General features: G+C 39.8%; 3 protein-coding genes across 5 annotated transcripts; 1 reads left to right on the top strand and 2 right to left on the bottom strand.

Moving 5' to 3' along the window:
• Position 1: 1 nt before the first annotated feature.
• LOC144706486 (uncharacterized) lies at positions 2-3,009 on the bottom strand. Of its 3 annotated transcripts, none has more exons than XM_078579461.1 (9): positions 2,950-3,009; positions 2,758-2,860; positions 1,913-2,051; positions 1,516-1,641; positions 1,384-1,437; positions 846-892; positions 634-741; positions 232-283; positions 2-144 (listed from the first exon to the last, which is right to left on the bottom strand). In XM_078579461.1, exons 2-9 carry the CDS (start codon positions 2,782-2,784, stop codon positions 125-127), a joined length of 573 nt encoding a protein of 190 aa, XP_078435587.1. In that variant the 5' UTR covers positions 2,785-2,860; positions 2,950-3,009; the 3' UTR covers positions 2-124. The 3 variants fall into 3 exon arrangements, with proteins under 3 accessions (XP_078435587.1, XP_078435586.1, XP_078435589.1); XM_078579460.1 differs by having other exon boundaries at positions 2,762-2,860; XM_078579463.1 differs by lacking the exon at positions 1,913-2,051.
• Positions 3,010-7,904: 4,895 nt separating this feature from the next.
• CLPR1 (CLP protease proteolytic subunit 1) lies at positions 7,905-11,776 on the top strand. The gene is made up of 8 exons (XM_078579229.1): positions 7,905-8,176; positions 8,842-9,161; positions 9,249-9,353; positions 9,433-9,495; positions 9,583-9,694; positions 9,908-9,969; positions 10,081-10,263; positions 11,494-11,776. The coding sequence occupies exons 1-8, from the start codon at positions 7,948-7,950 to the stop codon at positions 11,578-11,580; spliced, it is 1,161 nt and encodes a 386-aa protein (XP_078435355.1). The 5' UTR covers positions 7,905-7,947; the 3' UTR covers positions 11,581-11,776.
• Positions 11,777-12,373: 597 nt separating this feature from the next.
• Positions 12,374-16,861, bottom strand: LOC144706329 (mitotic checkpoint protein BUB3.1-like). The gene is made up of 9 exons (XM_078579230.1): positions 16,548-16,861; positions 16,307-16,437; positions 15,606-15,688; positions 14,079-14,345; positions 13,289-13,364; positions 13,106-13,186; positions 12,942-13,020; positions 12,670-12,770; positions 12,374-12,581 (listed from the first exon to the last, which is right to left on the bottom strand). Exons 1-9 carry the CDS (start codon positions 16,671-16,673, stop codon positions 12,494-12,496), a joined length of 1,032 nt encoding a protein of 343 aa, XP_078435356.1. The 5' UTR covers positions 16,674-16,861; the 3' UTR covers positions 12,374-12,493.
• Between the last annotated feature and the right edge of the window lie 225 nt (positions 16,862-17,086).

Below are 17,086 nucleotides of genomic sequence, written 5' to 3'. Positions count from 1 at the left end.
ATTACAGAAAGTAACATTATAACATAACTTACCCAAATGAAGCCCATTTTCAACTCGAATATTGTTTCTGGTAATGAAATTGAAGGAAGCCTCAGCCGAATAGGAGTAGATCTCCGGCATTAACCTACTCGTAGGCATCCTCAACTGAAAATAACCGAGCACGGATAAACAAAAAACTATTGAAGAAATTAAATGCTATAGCTAAATAGGAAAAATCTTCAGAATGCTTACACTCTTCTTCCTCCATGTTGAGATCGTCCTCATCGTCGTCAAACTCAATGTTCTGCACATAATGCATGACATTTGAAAGAAGCTCAGAGAAAATAATTGTTTTCTGTCACAGGAAATATTAACTGACTGTACTCACGTAAATCTAACTTTAGCAGCAATTATCCATAATTTCTCTATGTTACATCAAAAAATTGGGATAGATGAAAAGTTTGACACCAAGTCAGTTAAATAGTAATGCAAGGGTTATAATTAATGTTTAATTCAAGCGCTTACCAACTGTGCTAAAAGCTATAGCTGACTGCAAGAATGCAACTATTTCTTTTTGAGCAGGATGTTGCGCTTCAACAATTAATATTATTGGAGATTATTGAATCTGATAATAAAAGCTGAGAATCCCCCTACCTGATTGTAATCATCTTCTTCACTGCTTTCTTCTTCCACTTCTTCAGGTTGCTCTTCTTCTTCTTCATCGCTTTCCCCTTTTTTATCCTTGTCACCTTTCTCGTCTTCCTGAAAGTGTTAAGAGTAATCTGTAAAATAATTTCTTGGATTTTGAACCACCACGTTAGGAACTAATGATCATGAACGATCCAAACGGAAACCAAATATTTAACCTTGACATTTTCTTCGAGCCTTTCCAGCTTTTCGAACAATTTCTCGTCTGAGATGAAAACATACAATATGAAAGAATTAGTCATAAATACAGCCATAGTCTGTTTAAAAAAATTAGAAACCCAAGCACAAGAAGCTACTTCAACACTACTCAAGCAGTAGCGTTGAAATTAGTCTTTTTAATTCATTGATGCAGTACAAACTTCAACACTACTCGGTTTGAAGTTTAGCTTGGGATGGTAAGACCAATCTTGAAGCTAAAGTTTTTCACTCAACGAAAAATATTAATTTCAAAAACTGGTTTTCTAGATTAATATTAACACAAATCCGAAACCAAATAGCAACTATAATTTGGTGTCACTCCAAATATTTTTTTCTTTTGAAGAAAAGTGTCACTCCAAAGATACATGCCCTAGAGCTGTTTTAATTAAACAGAGAAAGTATGCATTTCAAAGTTGACATAAATAATCTTTCTCCTTTCTAAGAAATAAGTTGAATTAATTTTTTTAATCATAGATAAGGATAATGATCAGAATAGACCTGAATCTACGTCCCATCGCAATTTCTTCTTCTCACGCGTAGTTTTTCTTGAGCCTGAAATAGGAATTGGTAAAGCACACGGATTAAATCGAGTAACAAGCATGAAATAATCCTTATAATAAGTTCACGGACCTTGAATCAGCTCAGTGGGGAAATTCGAAGGAAATAACTTAAGGTACGATTCAAGGGCTTCTCTTTTTGCTGGACCTTTTAGTTTGATCTTGTCTGAATACCTCTCTATGTCTGGGCCTTGACTTTCTACAATTCAAGAACACAATTGACCATCAAATTATAGCAGAAATAAAAAATACAGAATTGAAAAAAATAGTGTCTTTTTTATGAAGTGAAAACGCTACATTCTTTTTTTGGAAAAAAAAGCACATTCTTATAAAATAGATAAAGAGAAAACTCCTAGAAGCTAAGGTTTAAGATCGCATCACAATCTTTATCAGTCCTTTTATACGTGGTCATGGTTAAATGATACAAATTAAATGATAAATGAGGAAATTTTCATGATTTTCAAGCCTACTTGATATTTTGGCAGTTTCCTCCAGATGGTAGCATGAACTTTTCCAAAAGTTTTCGAACTTCAATTTGAAATGGATCAGTCGACGGTAGTCTTTCTCGACGCTGGTTATGTACGATGTGTCCGGCAAGTTCACATCCTCCTGAAAACTCGTGGGTTAGATTCCTCGATATATATTTTCACTCCCTTTTCTTTCAAAATTTTTTTTTTCACTCCCTTTGCAGAAATTTCATGTTTAAGTTAATCATTTTTCAACAATAAAGATGACACGAACAAGAGTGCCTAAATACAGAAAATTTCTCAAGAGGAATTTAGTTTAAAAAGATAATCTTTTAGTATGAAGAAGAATTCGAAGATTTAATGCTTTCGATGAAACTCGGGTGCTGAATGCCCCTATACTTCAAACTTTTCTCACCTCTTGTGGCTAATAAGACACTAGTTATATTCCTTTTACACGGCAAAGTAAGATTCATTGACAGTAAATATCATTCCCTATGCAGGAATGTCCTAGTAAAGTTCATCATTTCTCAACAACGAAGTCAATGACCAATCCTCCTTATGAAACCAAGGAGAAATCGACAATTTTTGGAAAAAAAATAAAAATATACTTGAATACCCCTATATTTCAAAATTTAGTCACCTTTTGCGGTTCACAACGCACAAGTTATATTCCTTTTAAACGGTGAAGTAAGATTCGTTGACAGTAAATTTCAATCCCCATGCAGGAATTTCCAAATGAAGTTCATCATTTCTCAACAAAAAGATCAATAACCAAACCTCCTTATAAAACCAAAGAGAAATCCACATTTTTTCCAAAAACAAAAAATCGCACGAGCAAGAGTACCTACGCACAGGGAAAAGGGCGTAAGGTTCATGTTTGACGAAACGATGTTCAAAGGGTGAGCCGAAGCCGCGACCGCCGCGTCCTCTTCCCCTTCCCCGTGCAGCCATCTGATCGTAACAAGAAGAAATTGAAAAAACTTTGCGATTCAGAATGTGTATAATCTACCATGAACACCGATTCTACAGTAATTGGATACCTTCTCGGATTCTTCGAAAATCCTCCGACTGTTCTACTCGAGAACTCCAGTTAAAAATCAATACTCGAGAGCTTTGATTCAAGATGCTGATGTCGGATTCAGATATCGGCCCGGATAACGGGTCGGATACAGAGTGGGAAAACCGATACCCGCCCCAACGGCTATCGCTTATAACTGCTCCGATATATGATCAGATATCCGATATGGGTTCGGTATCGGTATCCGCCTGAGCCTTGAGGTTTCGATATCGGATATAGGACGCGGATATTACATTTTCCGATATCCGACAGGGTATTTTTTCTTTTTATTACAATTATTGATTTAAAGACTAAACATTGTTAACTTTATTAAGCTCCCTCTGTCTTTTGCCGTCTCTGTATTTCTCTCTCTTGTTGATTCTTTCTCTTTCTCTCTCTCTCTCTCTCCCTCTATTTCTCTGTCTATCTATCTCGCCAGTCGCCAATTCTCTCATTTTCTCTCTCTCTCTCTCTCTCTCTCTCTCTCTCTCTATCTATCTATCTCTCTTTCTCTCCTATTTATATATAAATATATATATATATTTTCTCTTTCTCTTTCTATATTGTTAGATCTGCAGGAGACGTGTGCCAGTTCATAAGAATGGACTTGATTGGACATGAATGTAAACCATACCTCGGTCCATCGCGTCTTCAATTAATAGAATCCAACAAACTTTAGGGGATGACTTTTTTAAGTTTCTCCGAGTAATGGAGTGCTCAAGGGAAAAACCAAAATTTCTTATGACCCAAGGACCTCGCTCTTAATAAGAAGAGGATATACTTAACCCTCTTTAGTCTGTCTTTATTGATGCCATCATTATAATTAAGATAGACTTAGCATTTACGCATTTAATAATCATAGGTATTGTTAGAAATGTCTTAGTCCCGCCATTATAATCACACTAATTGAGATGTGCAATCGATGGCGTAATAACATGAAATTACATACATCTATAGGATTGTCCACTGATTAAGAACTCAATCTAACATATATCTCTCTCCTTGATTCTATTCCTCTCTCTCTCTCATTTGCAAATAAATATAAAAAAGTAAAAAGAAAGAAATGAATAATTTTGAACAATTAAAGTATGAAAAGCGTAGTAAAATTCAAGCACGACTTTGTGATAAAAGGCTATATCCTTGGTGATTCCCAAAGATAACAAAACAGAAAAGAGAGAATGTGATAGAGAATGGATAAAAGGAATAACAGATTTCATAAAATACATTCCATGCACATTTATGATGTCGTAGTTACAACTTTTCAAAGCACATTTACGATTAAACTTTTCTAAAAAATTATAATGTCCTGGAAGAAATGACTTTTGGAATGTTTGGAATTTATCAGCCACATAGGTCCAATGTCATTATCTGTGCACCTTCATCTCAGGAGTTGGATGATGATATTAGATATCAGCCACACATACATTGTTTCCAATATTTGACATATTATTTGACGTATGTTTTAAATAACTTTCTTATTAGTAAGAAAATAATAAATTTGTAACCAAGTTAACAACAATCATTTTCTTATGTGTGTGAATAAATGAAATATATGAAAGTTTTGATTTTTGAATAATAGTTGTAATTAGGCCAATTTATTTTTCTACCTCGCTCACTTGAGGAATCAGACAAAATAAAGGATCAATAGGATCAAAAAAGGACAAAATAGGCCACTTAACAGTTGAGGAGAGACAATCCAAATCAAAGCCAACACGGGAGAACTTAGGTTTGAGTTAACAGGTCTCTTGATGATTCATGCATGGGGATATATCATGCATGGCAGCATCTCAATCCACTGTTTTCAAGCAATAATACACAAAAAGTGTATTTATTTAAATTTCCTCCATATAGAAGAATGCATATTTATCAAGAAAAAAACAGATATCCAGATATCAATACTTCGTCAAGATATAAATTCCAATATCCATATATACCATATTCTGATATCTGGTACAATCATCCATCTTCATCATGACCCCTTCATCAATGGCCCCAATAATGGCGTTGGTCTTGATAATCATCGCTATGCAAGTATTCAATGACCCTTTGACTCCGGCACTATCATCTGCCACCATCCTGACCGGTAAATCATCTGTCTCGATAATTGTGTCAGGCAAATATCAAATATCCATCCGATATCCAGTACAGTTATCCATCACCGTCCTGATCCCTTCATCATCTGTTTCGATAATCCCTGTTAGGGAAATATCGAAAATCCATCCGATACCCAGTACAGTCATCTGTCACCGCCCTGCCCCCTTCGACCAGATTTGACTTTAAGGAGAAAGGATTTCAGGAACTCAATCAAGTCTTGGTTTTTTTTATTTGTATTGAATGCTAGAGCAGCTTCCAGTGAAGACCAAATGGGTTGCACTGGGAAAACAGAGTTCGAACCCGCAAATTCTATTGTGACAGACCATCACTCTAAACAACTAAGCTATTTCCTGCTTTCGTAACTACTTTTGATTCAAAGGTAGTCCACCAAACCGTCCAAATAATATTCATCAGGAAAATATCCAATATCCATCTGAGATATCCGATACAGTCATCCGCCACCATCCCGACCCCTTCTTCACCCGTCAAGATAACCATTGCCGGTTAAATATCCAATATCCATCCGATATCTGGTAAACGTCATCCGCCACCATCCTGCTCCATCGTCTAGATAATCACCCTCAAGTAAATATCCAATATCCATCCAACGTCTGTACAGTCATCCACTACCATCGCGACCACTTCATCATCCGTCTCGATAATCGCCCTCATGCAAATATCCAATATCCATCCGATATCTGGTACAATCATCCACTACCATCATGATCCCCTCCATCATCAGTCCCGATAATCACCCTCAGGCAGATATCCAATATACACTCGATATCTGGTATAGTCGTCCACTACCATCGTGATCCCATCATCATCCGTCTCGATAATCACCCTCAAGCAAATATCCAATATCCATTCAAAATCTGGTACAGTCATCCACTACCTTTGTGATCCCATTATCATCCGTCTGGATAATCACCCTCAAGAAATATCCAATATCCATCCGACATCTGGTACAGTCATCCACTACCACTGTGATCCCATCATCATCCGTCTTGATAATCGCCCTCAGGCAAATATCCAATATTCATCTGACATCTAGTACAATCATCCACTACCATTGTGACCCCCTCATCATCCGTCTCGATAATTGCCCTCAGGCAAATATCCAATATCCATCCGACGTCTGGTACACTCATCCACTACCATCGTGACCCCTTCATCATCAGTCCTGATAATCGCCCTGAGGCAAATATTCAATATCCATCCTAAATCTGGTACAGTCATCCACTACCATCGTGACCCCTTCATCATCAGTCCCGATAATCGCCCTCGGGCAAATATCCAATATCCATCTGATATCTGGTACAGTCATCCACTACCATCATGACCCCTTCATCATCAGTCACGATAATCGCCCTCAGGCAAATATCCAATATCCATCTGATATCTGGTACAGTCATCCACTACCATCATGACCCCTTCATCATCAGTCACGATAATCGCCCTCAGGCAAATATCTAATATCCATTCGAAATCTGGTACAGTCATCCACTACCTACATGATCCCATCATCATCCGTCTGGATAATCACCCTCGAGAAATATCCAATATCCATCCGACATCTGGTACCAGCATCTGATACCATCTCAAAGGGTGAACCCTACCACCGATTGAGATCTGTATGCATGAATATAAGTAGGGTTTGATGGTTCCGGTCCGGTCTGGGTTTTGAGAAAAGACCTAAACCTTACCTAAACTTCAGCCCGGTTCCGTTCCGTTCTTTTTTGGCCCCGGTCCGGTCCAGACTGGTCCTCGTCTGGTCAGATTTACTAGTCAATATCAAAGTAGAAAATATATGTCCATGGTAATGTTAAACATCCACTACATCAAGTGGGTGGCCATAGATGGTCAAATATCTGGCATCTGCACTGAGCTCAATTAAAGCCTCTAAGCCAAGTTGGATTTGATATTTTAAAACTTTTTTAAACAGTACTGAAAAATATCAAATAATATATTTCCCGTTCCTGTCTGGTCTTACCCTTGGACCTAAACCTGTTTGACAAACCGGTCTACCCTCAAATGGAGGTCCTACAGTTCGGTTCAGTCCTCGATCCTAAATGTCCAACCCTAACTTAGGGAAAGAAATGTCCGGGACGTGATGCCCCAGATGTAACGGGACGGACGACGATTCGTGACGGACAGTGACGTGACGAAAGTCTCTTCATGTCACCATCCCCTCACACACCCTAGGATTTCAGAAAAATTCGTCACGTTTGCGTCACCGTCATGGTTTGCGGCGTCCCCGTCAAATCTCTGTCAACGGATGGCGTCACCGTCACGTGTGACGGGAAAAACAACCATGCGGAGGAGAGAGAATTGGAGGGGCATATCTCCAATTTTCTTTGGACGGCATCCTTTTGCGCGCACGAATTAATGTAGGGACTTTTCTGCAAAAATGCCAAGAAATTGAGTTACCGACACCACATGGCAAAATCTCAGGCGTCGAACAGCTTAAATCTAAAAATTATTAAGCCTTTTTGGTCATTTTAAAAAATCCGTCACGACCGTCATCCGTGATGGCCTTCCCGTCATGTCACTCGTCCAAGGCCCTTCATCATCGTCGCGTCTCCGTGACACCCAGTTCATCTTCCGTCACCGTCACCGTTCGGCCCCCTAATTTCTTCATCGCCACCGTCACGTCATCCCTCACGTGACCGTAACCATGACATATGACATGATGGATGACGGGTGCCGTTCCCTAACCCTAACTATAAAAAGGTTGGGGGGATATTTTGGGCCTAGATGATAGTTTCTCATGGGCCATGAAGTTGGCCCAATAGTTTCTTGAAATGGGTATATATGTATAGATTATACGAGTGTTGTGGAGGGGATTCGCAGCGAGCCCTGGGTTTGAAGAGGTGCGAGGAGAACCATGGCGGGTGGATGCGTCTCTCTCACGTCATCGATCCGCGACATCTCCATGGCGGTCGGAGCTGGCTCGTCCTCCTTCGTGCAGACGTCCTTCTCGCGGCGCTCCCTCAGTCTGCGAAGCTCCTCTGTTGCTTCTTCGCCGGGGACGGCGATCTTCAGATGCCAGGCGTCTTCTGGAGGTTTCGAGCACATTCCCAGGCAGTTTCGGGAGGAGAATCTCAAGGAAGGATGTGGGTTTTCGGGACTGACTTTTATTCTTGTAGAGTTTCCAGTTTTTTTTTTTTTATTCTGTTCAGCTGCTAATTTCTTTTGGTTTTTGTGAGAAGAAGTTTAGTGTTTGTGAGCAAAGGGTTTATGGGGATTGATGCGTTGATGGGTCGTAGTTACCGTTTCTCCTCTTTTTACATGAATTATTGATGCGTTGATGTGGGGGAAATAGCTGTTTCGCCTCTTTTTAGTTGAACTATTGTTGCGTAATTGAGGTGGAATTAGCATCTCTCCTCTTGATGTGGCGGGATTACTGCTTCACATGTTTTTGTTTGAATAAGTTATGGTTATTTGAGGCGGAACTACTGATTCATCTCTTTTTGGATGAATAATTAATGCGCAATAGAGGATGAATTATCATTTGGCCTCTTTGTAAATGAATACTTGTTAAGTAAATGAGGAATCGCTGCTTCAGCTCTTTTTGCATGATACGGAGGAAAAGTTTTGTGCCTCGCTGAATGCTTGCCCAATTACTCTTATTGTTTCTTTGTAAACATAAAACGATGTCTGGACCTTGATTATAATGTCAAAATGAGATCCGTTCCTTTACATGTTGACATTTCCTCTAACAGAGATCTGAAATCAAAGTGGAGAAACTTCTTATGTATGTTTTTCGAATCATTTTCAGTGATGGAGAACTACAAGAGCATCCCCAAGCAATTCTACGGATTGAACGACTCACAGATGGACATGTTCATGACAGAAGATAGCCTGATTGCCAAGCAATCAGAGAAAGTCACAGAGAGTTCAATTTCGTCTGCCAGAAATTATCTAGATAATGGAGGGATGTGGAGCCAATCAGGCATGCAAGATAATGGAGTTTCTAGGTATAGTATGAGTGTCAGCATGTACAGAGGAGGAGCTCGTGGCTATGGCAGGCCAAGAACTGCTCCTCCTGACTTGCCCTCCCTTCTCCTAGATGCCAGAATTTGCTACCTGGGCATGCCTGTGAGTGATCAGCTCTTTTTGTTAGGGTTAGGTTTTCCTAATTTACCATAATTTACGATTAAATTGCTTCATTCTTGATTTGGGCAGATTCTCCCGGCAGTGACAGAACTTCTTGTTGCACAATTGATGTGGTTGGACTATGACAACCCCACGAAACCAATCTATCTTTATATCAATTCCTCCGGGACACAGGTATTATAGGATTTTTTTTTCTGAATGTTATTTTCTGGGTTAGAGGTTTGTTGCTTATGTTCGTTTCTTTCTTTTTCAGAACGAAAAGCTGGAGACAGTTGGATCGGAAACTGATGCGTATGCGATCGCTGATACCATCGCTGTGAGTGTGCATGATCTCCTCTTCGACTTATTTTTCTTGATTGAAATATTTGAAAGTTTAAACCGAATGGGTTCCTTTTTCTTTCAGTACTGTAAATCCAAAGTTTACACAGTAAACTGCGGCATGGCGTATGGCCAAGCAGCCATGCTTCTATCTCTCGGCACGAAAGGATTCCGTGCTCTGCAGCCTAATGCGTCCAGTAATCATCCTCTCCATCATCATCTTCATTCTGTCATCATCATGTATCATCATCCCCATCGGTGATCCAGTTGTCATCCTCCACGATCATCATCAGCTACTACCATATTCCACATCCATCGGTAGTTCAATAGTCATCATCCCCATCATTCTATAATCGTCATATACTATCTTCCTCATCCTTCGGTGTGTGATTCTTTCTTTGCAATCTCAGCAAAGCTATATCTCCCCAAAGTTAACAAATCCAGCGGGGCAGTTATCGACATGTGGATCAAGGTACAACCTTTGGACCGTCAGATGACATCTCAGAGTTAATAAAAACCATGATGTAAAATACCCATGTGATGATCATCAAATACCATGATGTGCTGGGATTTTGTGGAACAGGCGAAGGAGTTGGATGCGAACACGGACTACTATATTGAGCTGTTGGCCAAGGGGATCGGGAAGCCCAAGGAGGAGATCGCCAAGGACATCCAACGCCCCAAATACTTCCAATCGCAGGAAGCCATTGCCTATGGCATTGCCGACAAGCTTATTGATTCTCGTGATGCCGCTTTCGAGAAACGGGTGATCCATCTTTCTCTCTCTACTTTTATCTCTTTCTCTCTCTTCTCCGTATTTTCAGTTCCCCGGTCTTTCCTTTCTCTTTGTCGGTTAAACATCTTCTGTTAATCCGCCTGCAGCAATTTCCTTTCATTTTCTCTTCTGTGTTTATCTATATAATCTCTCTCTCTCTTCTCTTCTTCAAGTCTCCAAGTCTTTACAAGTCAGCCCGTTTTCTTTTCCCCCTCTTTGTCGCTTCCTTATTATCCGTTTACCCACCTGCATCAATTTCCATCTAATTTCTCTGCTCTCTCTACCTATTATCCCTCTCTCTCTCTCTCCTCTGTCTTCAGTTCCTCGCCTGTTTATATCTCTCTCGTTCGCATCTTCATTTCACCGTGCTGCATCAATTTCTTCCCACCTTCGCTTATCTCTCTAACGTTTCTTTCTTAGCGTTGATTCACTCTTTTGGATTTATCTCGGTCCATTTTCTCTTCTCTCTCTCTCTCAGTATCTTCAATTCAACTTTCTGCATCTATTTCAGCCAATTTTCTCTCATATTTCTCTCTCTTCCCATGTATCATGTTCATTTTTTTCTCCTCTCTTCTCTCTGGTCAATTTAGCTGCCTGATTGGTTCAGCCCATTTTCTCTTCTCTTCTCTCTTCTATCTTCCCTTTTCTTCAGTTCAACCACTCCCGCCCTGCATCAGTTTCAGTTCATTTCTCTATCACTGCTTCTCTTCCCTATCCTCAGTTAACCATGCATTCATTTCAGTCCATTGCTGCTTCCCATCTCATCCCTATCTTCACTTTAGCCTCTCTCCTCTCTCTCTCTCTCTCTCACTCTATCTGTCTGTCCCTCAATTTCTCTCTCTCTCTCTCTCACTCTTGTCTGTCTGTCTGTTTCTCTCTCTCTCTCTCTCTCTCTATCTTTGTGCGTGCCTCTCTTCTCTGTCCCGCTGTCTGTCTATCTGTTTCTCTCTCTTTTTTCTGTTTCTCTGCCTCTCCCTCTCCCTCTCCCTCTCTTTCTGCCTGCCTCTCTCCTCTCTCTAACTCTTTATTTCTCTGTTTGTCTGTCTCTCTCTTGCTTTCTCTCCGTCTGGCTCCCCCTCTCTCTTTTCTATCCTTTCTCCAACTCTATATCTCTCTATATTTTTATCATCTGTCTGTCTTTCTGTCTCTCTTTTATATCTTCCTGCCTCAGGTCTTTCATCTTGATCCAATCTCACATGGGTGATAATCTTTGTTTATCAGGACTACGATGCGCTCTTGGCCCAGTCCAAAGCAATGAGGAAGGGCGCAATGGGCGGCGGAGGCCAGGCCTCGCCTTCCCTCCGGTGAAGTAGACTATGCCTCCTTGACATCGTTTCTCTCTCCTCTCTTTCTGTATTATATGCTCATGTAACCTACGATCCGATTTCCACATGATCATGCCGAATCATCTTTCCTCCTTTTTCATGCAGCAAACTTGAAGTTTATCTTTTATTTGTGAAAGATCTTTTATACATTATATAAGCTCAGAGACTTGTGTTTCTAATGCTGATCTGGTCATGCACAATGATATCTCCTCTTAATAAAAACCCAACTTTGGATCTAGAAAATTGTGGATTATTTTTATCCCTGGCCAGTAGTTTGTGATTGTGTTGAATTACCTTTCCTTTTTTCCCATTTTGTAAAAGATCTAATTTTGGGAATTATGCATATTTTTTATCACATCATTAAGTACTGGGATTGACACATCATTAGTTCCAGGTATTAGGTTGGCTTGTGGAGATAATACCATGCAGGATAACCATTCCTCTTTTTCTCAATGTATTTTGAAAAAAAAATCTGTAAGCTTATCGAAACTCAAAACTTTGCAGAATTCCTCAAGAAAATCATCAATGCAAAGGCATGGAAATAACTGTTGCTCCTCTTTTCCATGCACTAAGATATTAATCTATTTTTGTAAATATATTGAGTTATAGGTCAATTTTGGCTCCCTGTCTTGTACTGAACTTCAGTAGAACCTGAATTAACTGAAACCGTCCACAGGTTCACCAAAAGTTCTGTTCCGGTTTCTGTACTCAGAACAGACTGGACCAAGACCGAAACCGTCATTCCCTGGTTATCTGTAATTTGTAATTATAGCCCAAATCGGAAATGACGAGGATTAAAAGCGGAAAAGCTGGATGTTGCCAGAGTGATTAAGGAAAATTATAGGATTAAGAAAAGTTAATCGGCTGCGAGTTGAAGCCCACCTTAGCAAGTCATACTATGGCGCTGGCGCTGGATACGTCCTGGGCTTGGGCTTCACCTCCATCTCGTTCACGGTTCGCACAAATATGGTATCCGGCTCGTGCCTAGAGAGAGAAAGAGAGCAAGTTAGAGAGACAGATGGAATGGATGAATGATGATCTAAGAGAGATAGATGATTGGGGATCTGCTCACGAGATGTCTCCCTCTTCGTAGGTGTAGCTCGAGGCCACCGCCAAAAGCCCACCATCTCTGCTGAAGGACAGCGCCGATATGCTGGTTGGGTACTTAGAGTACTGCAAAAAGAAATAAAAGGCTAAAATTTGAAGCCTAAAAGTCCATTTTCCTTGGCTTTGATAGTAATAGAAAGAGTGAGGAAGAGAGAGAGAGCCAAAATTAGATGAGATCATCAAAATAAAATTTCCAGGAATGTCTAGAAAAAAGAAATTGATGGATGGCGATCTGACCTGGTATAATCTCTTTTTGTTGTTGCCATCCCATACGTTCACATACCCATCACATCCGCCAGTGGCAAATGTCCCGTAGCTGAAAAAAGACAAATTTAGAAACAAATCAATTATTTCTAGAGAGAGAAACAAAATTAGATTGATGGAGGCAAGAGAGAACGAACATGGGGTGAAAGGCCATGGCGTTCACTGGGTACACAATGTCCCTCCCAGCCTCTGATTTTCTGTGACACTTGAAAGCATACCTAAAAAACCAAAAAAAAATATTTCTTCAAAAAAAGATGCACATATAAAAATAATTTTGAATAACAATCATCAATAGTCAGGGAAAAAAATGCGACGCCTACTTCTTAGATTGGCCAGCTTCAGACAAATCAAAGAATTCCATGGCAACCCGGCCCTCCACAGAGCTCAACGCAAAGCCTGAAGAAAACAGTCAGGATTGAATTAGGGGTCTGCAATTGGATCCGCCATATAGATTGAACCAAAATTCGGCCAACAGATCAATCAATCAAACAAACATGATTGTGATCAGATCGGCCAAGTCAATCAACCAACAGTTCAACTGTTTGATTCCAGCACTCACTAAGTGTGCTAAAAGCTACAGCTTAAAGCAAGGGCACTGTTTTTCCTCCTTAAACAGGATGTTGTTCTTCAAGATCAACCCAATGTGATTACAATCAGATCAGCCAAGTCAATTGGAACAAACCAGCTGATCCAATCAAGAAGGGGCTTTGGACAATCAATCGACCAAACTGACCGATTGGATCGGTTCATTAACTCAACAGGTTGGCCCACATGATTAAATCTGGGTCAATCTGTTGCGTTAATGGGCCTACTTGATTGATCAAATCGACCAATTTGGCCCGTCTATCTGTTGAGTCAACGGGCCTATCTGATTGGTTAGATCGGCCCAATTGGCACAAAAGATTACATCCGGGCCAATCTTGAGTAAACAATCCTATTCGATTGGTCAGATCGACCCACATGATAACATCAGGGTCACCTGTTGAGTTAATGGGCCATTGGTCGTCAAATTGCCTTCCCGATCAGATCGACCAACTCAGTTCTCGATCATGATCTGGCCGATAAGGGGTCAACGTTTTGACAGAAACATGCTATAAGTAGAAGCCCCACCGGTTCCATTGGGATAACATCTGACGCATCTGGTCTGGTACTTCAAGGAGGATTCTCTTCTCTGTTCTGGCTGAGACATATTGCGTAGGTCGTAGACGTTCACGTGCCTGCCGGCGGTGGCAACCACCAGTCGGTGCCCGACTAAAGAGACGGAATAAACACGCTCAGGCTGGGGATAGGACCCAACAAGTGTTTGATCCGGCCCGTTAGCTCCTCTTGGGTCCCAGCATTTCAAAGTTTTGTCCCAGCTACCAGTGATTACTTGACCTTCAATCATTGGAACAAATAACTGAATCAATACATGTGAATAATGATTCATGCTCAAACATAAAAAAAATGATGACCATAAAAAAATCAAAGAGACCAACATTGCTGGAGCATTTACTATCGCTTGCCCAAAAGTGAAAGAAAAATAGAGAGTAGCCAAAATTTGGATTGACGAGAAAAATGAATTTCAGATAGATAAGTGAAAGTTAGACGTGGTCGCTCTGTTTTTTTTTGTGCGAATTTGTGCGAATTGTTCGTTCTGTTTGATTTTTCGAGCAGAACAAAATCGAATTCGAACAGAACATCGCACAGACCCGTGTGCGGTTCTTTTGTTCGCTTTATGCGAATTTTGTTCTAGTTTTGTGCGAATGTGCAAATTTTGTTCGTTTTGAAAAAAAAAAGAACAGAACAAAGAACAAGGCCCAGTGCGGTTCTTTTTTGTGCGAGTTTTTTGTTCGTTTCAAACGAACAGAACAGATCAACCATGTCTAGTGAAAGTCAAAGATGCGATTTGGTCATCATGGATGGAACATGAACTGTTCATCTGACATGAATAAATAACACTCCTCTAGTTATAATTTCATTGGTTTGTTGTTCAAGTCGATAAGTTTACAATCTCCAGCATAGGACTCCAGCAAAAAATGAGAAAACTTGAGACTGATCTTGTTATGGTGCAGCATGTGGTCCTCACGTGCTAAACACAGTATTGGGCCACTGATCTTCAGCTCAATTTATCCTTCTATAAATACCCTTATTTTAATGAAATAGTAGCCATTTTAATTTCTTCAAACTCGAATTCCACTTCTTCTCCCCCTTTGGAGCCTTTAGACGGTTCCATCGACAAATCTTTGTGAAGTTGAATTTTACTCACCTAAATTTTATTACATTAGTTTACAGTTCAAGCGTAGAGATTTGAAGAAGAGAAAAAAAGACCTCCATAAAAATGGGAAAGGTTTTTATTTATGTTTCATAAATTAAATTGCTATAGTTAAAGGAAAATTGTCAACTTGACCCCAAAAATAAAGTGAAAAAAGAAATCTTATAGAGATTTCAGTAATTTATGTGATTATTATCTTCGATCAGAGCTATACAATTGCAATCCTTCCACCTCATTTGAATGTGCGGTCTCCACGAGAATAGGAAAGTTTTAATTTCTTCACAAAAGACCACGACTAAAAAATCCACTTCGATGATTTATGAATACTACAAAAATATTTAAAGTGAAAGACCAAGCGCCAAAAATATCAAGTCAATAGAAACCTGTGGCATAAGAGTATTCCACACAACGGACAGGAGCTCCATGCTTTCCCAACACATCCTCCTTTCCGGTACTGAAAACGTATCTGAAAATTTCAAACAGAAATGACACGAGTTAATGTCTAATCATCGTGTCAAAAGGATATGCAACACGTAATAATAGATTTTTTAAAAAAATTAATGCATAACTCTTCGCTTAAGATTCAAATGAAAGATTGATTCTGAACACTCAAAGTACACCTTTTATGAAAGCCGAAACCCAGTGGCCGTAAATACAAAAATAGATAAGTTTAAGCTTTACTGCCTCAGAACAGCCCAAAACATTTCATCTATCTCACAAACAATGATTTTCTGGATCAGATGAAAATTTGACATGTGACCATGTTTTCTCCATCATTGATGTAACAAAATAGTTAGAATGTCAGCCAAAAAAAACCGCAGCAATAAAGTGCACGAAGATAATTTTCTCATCAAATCGAAATTCAACACTATTTTTTTTTTCAAGACAACCATTTCTTCAGTGATAAAGTAAAGCAAACTTCTCAGAAGGTTGAAACACCAGTTTGGTGGTATAAAAAAAGTGCTTCCACTTTTATTAGTGCAGTCAAGTACTCAAATCGATCAAAATTATTGATAGGAATGTATAAGCCCTGCGAATGATCAGATCATTTCCAACCCTTAAACAACCAATTAATCTCGCCTACCTTCGAACAAGATGATCCGCACACGCACTGAACCCGGAAGTGTCGTCATGAAAACAGCAATCGAGCACAGGTCCTCCGTGCATGAATTCTCCTTTCAGGCTATTAGCGCTCGCATCATAAAGCCGGACTTTCTAATCAACCACCAGCACGAGAATAAAGAATCAGTCAACCAACAAAGAAGAACCAAGCCCTAACTAAGAACAGACAAAAAAACAAAAAATCACTAAAGGCTGTGATCTACCTTGTCCCAAGAAGAAACGAGAAGAAGATCGCTATGGTTGGAGAACCGAAGATTGGAAATTCCATCAGATGGCGGATTGGAAAGCTCTCTTCCTGGCATCGGGGCAGGCGCTGCAGCAATACTCATAACTGTAGTAAATTTAACCTGAACAGCAGAAGTGGAGTGATCGGAACAAGAAGAGATCGCGCGATCGCTGACGCCACCCTGAAAATCGGAAGAGATCTTCAAATCGAAGATTGTGGCGGCCTTTTCCGTTTGAACACAACAATTTGAAAATCTTTTGAAGAAACCGAACGGACAATTCCAATATTATGTTATGCAATAGGAAGTGGGTATGGATACAGAAAGTGGGTATATTAAAAATAATATTATTTGAATATCCAATATTATGTTATGCAATAGGAAGTGGGTATATCTGCAAATAATATTCATTTGAGCATCCAATATTACAAGTTATGGGAGAGAGTGGTTATGAATTTATGCAAGTCTAAATGGAATGGATGACCATGTTTTGACTATAACACATGACTCTCTAACCA

The sequence above is a fragment of the Wolffia australiana genome, chromosome 8 (assembly GCF_029677425.1).
Source record: "Wolffia australiana isolate 7733 chromosome 8, ASM2967742v1".
Taxonomy (NCBI): Eukaryota; Viridiplantae; Streptophyta; class Magnoliopsida; order Alismatales; family Araceae; genus Wolffia; species Wolffia australiana.
Note: the sequence above shows the minus strand (reverse complement) of the source record. Positions and strands in the feature narration are given on the sequence as shown.